The 8,438-nt window shown below is 37.8% G+C and overlaps 1 protein-coding gene across 1 annotated transcript in view; it reads right to left on the bottom strand.

Moving 5' to 3' along the window:
* The window catches only part of LOC122267463 (phosphatidylserine lipase ABHD16A), a 15,350-nt gene extending 9,427 nt beyond the window's left edge, over positions 1 to 5,923 (bottom strand). Inside the window, exons 1-8 of the mRNA XM_043037527.2 lie at positions 5,728 to 5,923; positions 3,672 to 3,728; positions 3,193 to 3,288; positions 1,566 to 1,703; positions 1,302 to 1,372; positions 709 to 884; positions 463 to 580; positions 123 to 264 (exon numbers count right to left, since the gene is read on the bottom strand). Of these exons, the coding sequence (XP_042893461.1) occupies positions 123 to 264; positions 463 to 580; positions 709 to 884; positions 1,302 to 1,372; positions 1,566 to 1,703; positions 3,193 to 3,288; positions 3,672 to 3,728; positions 5,728 to 5,802 (873 nt within the window). The 5' untranslated portion in view covers positions 5,803 to 5,923. The remainder of the gene's footprint in view (positions 1 to 122; positions 265 to 462; positions 581 to 708; positions 885 to 1,301; positions 1,373 to 1,565; positions 1,704 to 3,192; positions 3,289 to 3,671; positions 3,729 to 5,727) is intronic.
* Between the last annotated feature and the right edge of the window lie 2,515 nt (positions 5,924 to 8,438).

Consider the following 8,438-nt stretch of genomic DNA (forward strand, 5'->3'; position numbering starts at 1 on the left):
AGTTTTCTCTCATGCGTCCTCTATCTTGAAAACACATTTATTTTGATTAAGAAATCTATATACAATCTAACTTATTTTTTACATTAATGATATCAGCTTAAAAAACAATCCTCAGAACATACCGTGCTGCCTCCAAATCCAGGGTGATTCCATCCTAAAACTGAATATCCAGCATCCAATGGAACAGTCATTATTCCTAGCTCATAGAAGCCAGCATTTCCTTCACAGCAAACCACCAATGTCTTCCCATTAGGATATTCACCACTGGAATAATTTGGGATTTTAGAGATCAAGGCTAATAAAAAATAAACCAGTACTAACTACATGATAAATTACCAACTCCTTTTATCAACATCATTATTCTTTCATGGGAAATGGATTACACTACACTTCTAGTTCTTGCTTCAAATATCAATAAAACAAAAACATAAATAAACAAGTGAAGTGACTTCAATGACCTACTGTTTTCTTCTGTCGACAAGCATTGTGTCAATACTATTTCCATCCCGTGTTGTGACCTTTCTTCTTTGTCCTCCTTGATGTAATATCAATTTTTCTCTTCCTTTCATGAGAAGTTGCCCTGGTAATCATGAACTTTTGTTATATGCTATGTACTATAAACATAAAAATACATGAATAAATCCAAAGGTTTATAATATGATTTAGAGACGTATATCTATTAACTATTATTGTGCAATTTTGGCTTACCTATGATGGTCTGGAACCATTCTGAGCAGCCAGGGTAGATCAGCTGTTTTCCAATCAGGAATGTGAGAAGTGATGCCATAATATCAATGGGTAACATCATTATCCTATTGAGTATTCCTCTTTTTCTTCGAACTAAGCTCATACCAACGACATATATTCTGTTCTTCTTTTCATCCCTGTAAAGAAAATTCACTAATTCACAAATTCATCTAAATTAAAAAAAAAAACAAGCAATATTTCACAAATGAATAATAAAACAGCTTCTATTTTGCAAATTTTCTTAACCAAGATTACTTTTTTTTTTCAGATTTTTCTCTAGTCCTCTCCTCATTTCTTTCTCCTTTTCCTTCCCCATCCTATACCTTTTGCTTCCCTCTCCCTCGCTTTTTTTTCCTTTTTAACTGCCTCCCTATTCCTTAAACCTTTTTCCATACTTAATTTCATCCTCACTTTCAATATTACACACTCAATTCTATTCAGACTCTAATCTATTTTCAGTCTCTCTCATCCCTCAAACTCCCTTTTTCTCTCTCCTGTTCTATTCACTTTCTCCTTATATTTCCCCATTTCTAACTGATAAACAGTAAACTTACGGGACTCCACTTGCCCAATCAAAATTGACTGGCCACGCTGAGAAGTCAAATTCATAGTTCTGTATAGCCTCCTGGAAGTGTACAGCAAAATTAGTTTATCAATATTTCATCAGGATATATTCTAGAAAAACTAACAGACCCTAATAAAATTTCTGATGAGAGGGAATGATGAATTGAAGAAAGGCATTTATAAACTCTCATTATTATATGTAATATGTCCAGTTTAGCAAAAACAACTAACAGCTAACACCTTAAATATCTTACCATGTCTTCAAGAGAAGGTCTGTAATTTCCAGCCTTATTCAGCACCTTTATGAATGTCATGTAGGTTGGGTTAAATCTCCTGCCAAATCCCCGAATGATCATAGCCACTATCAGCAGCAGTCCGAGACCAGTTCCATACTGCAATAATAAAAATTAAAATAACAAAAGCTATGGAGTTTTTAAAATAGATCAACTTTCAACAAACTTTTCTAACAGGAGTTATTTTCATAATGATATTTAAGGATAATCCAGTTTATCTTCTAGTAAGGGAAAATTTTGAAATCATATTAACTCATTAACTCAATGAATTATCCCTCACAGATATACTGATATACAAATTTCAAGGAAAATAAAATCACTTTTAGAGTAAACCACAACATATTAGATACTATAGATCAATACTTAAGTGGCAAGGAGGCAGCTTTAGAAGTTTAAGCTGTTTAAAATATAAACATCAACTATTATGCAGTAACTTTAATTCATAGAAATAACTAGTATTAATGTCCTTCCTATATTCACATTCACTCAATAATAACAGGACCAAAATTAAACAGAATATTAAAGAAATGATAAAATCCTTTACATCATCATCTCATCTGCCTGTAATGGGCCAGCACTATACTTCAGCCATGAAACTCAAATCTATTTGCTGGTGGAGGTGAGACTGAATCAGGAGATTGAACCAAGGAGTTGTGGTATTGTATGAGGAATTCAGGAATGGCAAAGAAGTATTGAGGGTGGTGCAGGATATGTATAAGGACAGTGTGACAATGGTGGGGTATGCAGCAAGAATGAAAGGCAGGTTCAAGGCAGAGGTGTGTTTGAATCAAGGATCCCCTCTGAGCCCTTTCTGATTTACACTGGTGACGGATAAGGTTGACAGACATGTATAGACAAGAGTTTCCATGTACTATGATGTTTGTTTAATAACATTGTGATTTATAGTGAGAGGAGAGAGCAGGTTGGCAAGAGCGGTATGTAGTGGAGAGAAGGGGAATGAAAGAGACAGAGTATCTATGTGTGAATAAAAAGGAGGGGTGGCAGTACAATGTGGTTGCAAGAAGTAGAGGTGATGAATATGGATGAGTTTAATTACTTGGTGTCTACCGTTTAAAGAAATGGAGGGTGTTGTATATGGGTGAAGAGAGTACAGGCAGGGTGGAGAGGAGGAGTAACTTGCAATAGCAGGGTTTGCAGGGTGAGATAATCTGTGATGTACGGCTTGAAGGCAGTTACACTCACAAAAAGACAGGAAGTTGAGCTGAAGGTGGTAGAGTTAAAGATGCTACAATTATATCAAAGTTCAGGTTTGACAGCCAGGAGAAAGTGAAAGAGGTGAGATTGTGATGATTTGATTATGTGCAAAGGAGTGATGCAGGTATGTGATGTGAAGGATGGAACCACTAGGCAGGGGAAGAAGAGGAAGGTCAAAGAGGAGGCTATGTGAATGTTATAAGGGAAGACGTGTCAGTGACTGGTGTAATATAAGAAGATGCAGAGAAAAGCGTGAATTGGAGATGGCTGATTCACTATTGCGAAAAAGAAAGAAAGAAAGAAAAAAAAAAAGACATATTCTATAGTTCCAATAAGTTTTCAGTGACAGTTCTCTCAGTACTGTATACATTACCTTGGCTGCAGTGATGTAGCTTGAGTATTCCCACTGATATACAGAATAAGCAATAAATGGAGAAGCGAAGTAACCAATATTGTACATGATGTTCAGCTGTAGGAGGTAAAGAATATAAATTCTAAATTACATTGCGCACATTATGTCTTTCAAAAATTATTAGGAAAGAAGGACATACAATTCTTTATGCAGTAATATACCATGCCATTAATTGCATATTCATTAATTAATTACATCATCAATATCACTTTGAAATCATGAGGGTAACTAGATAATTAAATGATATCTACAAAAAGGTTTCTTTTATATGATGATACAAAAATTTCATCCCCTTTTTTTAAATTAGGAAAACCTTGTCACAAACAAAACATTACATTCAAGTAGTAATTGAGAAAGAAAATTATAAGCAGCAGATGAGCTGCAATGAGGAAACATGCAAAACTGGAGCCCAATATCAAAGCATGTGGTATACAACTTACCCCTTTCATGATGTTGTTCCCAAACTGTTCCAGTGCATTAGCAACATATGGAATGACCTGTAATGAGATATGCCAATTAAGGTACTTGCTTCATTACAGTCTTGTGGCAAATAACATACATTGCAGTTCCCAACTAAAATGTTCTTTCCTTATTATCTCGTACCTTTTCTGCATTACTTAACAAATTACAAGTATGTGCCGATTCAAAATCAAATAGATTAAAATATTTCATATATTACTGAAAAAAACAAAGCTGTTCTTTCTTACAATATTACTTCTGTATGCAACAGATATTCTATAGTTATAACCATCCTCACTGTAAGATACTCACTATAAATACACTCTGAATGAATTGAGTCATATTCAAACAAATGACATTGTTAAGATTAGTCATAATACATCAGGATGCAATCATATCAACAATGTACTAGGAAATAATCTCTCAATCTGATAAATACTTTCTAGATCCAATGACTAGTTTTCACATTTGAACTAAGGTAAATTTTCTGAACAACGCCGCGTTACGAAATACCACAAAAGTTGTATCGATGGATTCCTCTCAACCTCTACTATTTATATATGGTGAAATTAATGAGCGCTTGCACCCCTGGAGCCCACAATCTGGGTCCCGATAGTAGGGGTGGGCATGAAGTAGATCAGGGAAATTACGGGGTAAAATGTTACGAAATACCATAAAAATGGTATCGATGGATTCCTGTCAACCTCTACTGTTCATATATATAGTGGAAATCATTCACGATTCCACCTCTGGACCCCACAATCTGGGTATCTTTTTAAAGGCACTTTGTGCTACCTCATCCTACTTCGGGGCATATTTCGTGTGCAAAATCTTAACCCAATGACCTACCTAACTTTGCCTAGTTTTGAATTAATCCCTAGCCAAGGGGGGGTTTCACCCCCCCTGGACCCCCTCCTTTTTAGGGCACTTTGTGCAACATACCTTGTGCAAAATACCCCGAAACACCACCATCCTCGCCCTGAAATTTAAACATGGCTGTGTTTGCGTATTTACGGCTAGCAACAAGCTGTGGACTGGAAACCCCCAATGAATTACCTGCATGTGCTGTTATGTTCTCTTGATAGATGGCGCAATATTCCCCATTGTTTCCAATATAATTATAGAGTGCCCAATATTGAAGGGTCGCATCATTATCGGTCCTAGTTTCCTATCCTGAGGAATATATGAGACGAAGACTCAGTTGCTGTAATCATGGTGCAGTGTGAAGGTTGTTCGTGGTCGCGGCATTTTCATCTACAGAACTAATTACGCATCACAAGTACCGCTAAGTGCCCTGAATAGGGGAGATCCACAGGGGGGGGTAGCCCCCTCTTCGCAAAGGCTGACTTTAAAACTAGGCAAAGTGAGGTAGGTTGTTAAGGGTTAAGGTTTTTCGTGATACCGAAGTAGCACGAGGTAGCACGAAGTGCCTTAAAAAGGGGGGGGGGTCCAGGAGGGGGCAAAGCCGCTCCTTGGCTAGGGCAAACTCCAAACCTAAGCAAAGTTAGGTAGGTAATTGGTTCAGATTTTGCATACGAAATATGGCCGGAATTCATATTTTAACCCGCAATTTCCCTGATCTACTTCATGCCGTCCCCTACTATCAGGACCCAGATTGTGGGCTTCAGGGGTACAAGCTCTCATTAATTTCACTATATATGAATAGTAAAGGTTGAGAGGAATCCATCGATACCACTTTTGTGGTATTTAACGACGCGGCGTTGTTCGGAAAATTTACCTTAACTAACTTGGGTTTTCGATTCAAAATGTTTAAGATCACGAAAATTATAAAACACGAAATCAGTGAACGTAAAATCAATACAGAATTAACATACACACACATATATGAATCTCTTACGTCTTTCCCTCACTCGTTTTATGAAAGAACGACAAAAGAAGTGAAAACGCTCAACATATCTCGCAAACACTTTAATTTCCCGACAATATACTCAAATACGACAAACATATCCCCCGCAAGTCTCTCCAAATCATGTGATCAATCACACAGAAAAGGCTCTTGACACGACCTCCGCTTACCTGTTTCCCTGCCCTGACCTGCCCGTACACGCTGTAGAGGCGAGGCCCCACTAAACAGCTCCAGAACAGAGACATGGTGAGTGGGCGGCTGCTGTCAGATAATTTTAAAGGCTTTTTGGACTGACAGCCTGCACTGCTTCGGCCGGATTGCGCGACTGTGTTATTGTGGGAAGCTTCGCGCGGCCGCCGATAGAGGGCTCTGGCGCGACTGTCACTCACCTGTGTGCATGTGTGTGCGTATGTCTGTGTTTTCGGAATGTGGGGGCTAGGGTGGTGAATGCCCCTTTGAAGGGATTAGAATAATAAAGTTGTGTTTAGGATAGAATATAGGAACTGGGATTTGAGTGTGTGCGTGGGTGTGGTTAGAGAAGGGGTAAGTCTGCGTGTATAATGAACCAGTGTTTGTGGGATGAGAGCTGAGTGTGTGTGTGTGTGTGTGTGTGTGTGTGTGTGTGTGTGTGTGTGTGTGTGTGTGTGTGTGTGTGTGTGTGTGTGTGTGTGTGTGTGTGTGTGTGAGTGCAGTAGAGGGGGGGGCTGTCTGGTTGATGAGGATGCATGTATCAGGTAGTACGGGAAGTATAAGTATGGCAGGAGAGAAGGGATCTAAGAACAAGAGAAAGATGTTTGATCGAAAGGAAGAAAAGGTGAAATTGGCATGAGGAACCGTGGAGGGGGGTGACTGAGACAAAGGGGGAAAGGAATAACCGCACCACACCTGCAGACTCTCAGAGAAAGAGAGAGGCTAAAGAAAAAAAAAATGTTTCTCTCTCTCTCTCTCTCTCTCTCTCTCTCTCTCTCTCTCTCTCTCTCTCTCTCTCTCTCTCTCTCTCTCTCTCTCTCTCTCTTTCTTTCTCTATCTATCTATCTCGCTCTCTCTCTTTCTCTATCTATCTCTATGTATCTATCTATCTATCTCTCCCTCTCCCTCTTTCTCTCTCTCTCTCTCTCTCTCTCTCTCTCTCTCTCTCTCTCTCTCTCTCTTTCTTTCATGCATACACATGATCCTACAGTCCATCCCTTTCTTTTTCTCCCATTTTTATAACAGGTATTTGAAAATAGAGAGCATAAGCCAAAATATAGTGACTGAGTTTCTCTCTCTCTCTCTCTCTCTCTCTCTCTCTCTCTCTCTCTCTCTCTCTCTCTCTCTCTCTCTCTCTCTCTCTCTCTCTCCAACGGATATACCCTTAAAAGATATAACACAATTTTACTATTATTAATTATATCTAATATTAATGTCTGCATTATCTTATCCATTAAATATTACCGAGATATGTAATCATACACTATACTCTATGTACAGATTCTTATATACATTATAATGTATACTCAATCATATTATTCATATTATCTTCCATGCAATTCAATTTGCATCATACATATCTCATTACAATATATACACATGTATGTCAGGTCACTGCTCGTCCAAATGTTTATTCATCCATTCCTGTCATGGTAGACCTATCTGAACAGACCTCGTCATGTTATTTTTTTTCTTCTGATTGGGGACATTCTGCAGCAAAAAGGCAGAACGCATTAACTCCAAAATCCATGTTTTGAGAAAATCGATGTTAAAGGTTTGGCTGCATGTATATTTACTCCTATCATTGTTATCGATATACAAAACTGACCATACCTTTATTGACATTCAGACATCATGATGGTTGTATCGTCTTCGTCTTTAAATGACGATTCCACAGATACCAAATTTATAAAAATCGCATTTTTGGAGTTAATGCGTTCTGCCTTTTCACTGCAGCATTGGTGCGAGATCATGGTACTGCTGCCTTCCCTTGCCATTGCTGCATTGCAAATGGGTAACTGGTGTCATTAAACCATTGTTACAGTGCATGACAATGCAGAAAGACCATCATTACAATGCATAGAAATGCAACTCTGAAGCCAGACAGAACACTATATATCCTCTTTCCCTCTCTGATTCATAAAACGAAATCTTATACTATCATGATCTATAGTCAAGATAGATTTCTCGATGCAACTTATAGAATGGGTTATACTCTCTCTCTCTATCTATCTCTCTCTATCTATCTATCTCTCTATCTCTCTGTCTGTGTGTGATTGTTATCCGGGAGAAAAGAACGTTCTTTGTTAAATTCAAAAATTTCAGATTGACGAAAATATTCGTCACTGGATTAAACTCTCCTGGGATTCAAGTGGGAATGAATTACTGATTACCCAAAAGATACTGTATCGTCCTTGGACACAGATTGTTACATCTGATATGCGAAATATAGTATGTCATGCAAATATCATCTTATGGCAACACTAATGAAATAGGAGGAAAACTTTTGAGGGTGAAACGGCGTGGCGGGGGAAGGAGCGCGGTGAATGACAGGAAATTACAAGATGCCATCTGTCTGTTTTTTAAAGTATATTCGTAGCATTAATCTTGTATATAAGAAACTAAAGCTGAAGAACAAACATCTAGATTTTCAGGTGATACAATTCACTCAATATATATGTAAAAAAAGAAAATAATTAGATAAGAAATGGAGGAAAACTTTCCAAGGATGCATTTTTTGTCTGAAATATTTTTTTCTTCATTTTTCCCATATTATTTTAAGCAAACGCATGTACACAATTCAACATTGCATTGGAGTATATATCTTATAGATAACACCAACGAGAATTCTGAGTGAATATAATAGAAATGGATTTCACAGCATGTATTTTATGAGGCTCGTCGTGTAGGG

The sequence above is a fragment of the Penaeus japonicus genome, unplaced genomic scaffold, assembly GCF_977035675.1.
Source record: "Penaeus japonicus unplaced genomic scaffold, GWHDUDI00000001_assembly GWHDUDI00000007, whole genome shotgun sequence".
Taxonomy (NCBI): Eukaryota; Metazoa; Arthropoda; class Malacostraca; order Decapoda; family Penaeidae; genus Penaeus; species Penaeus japonicus.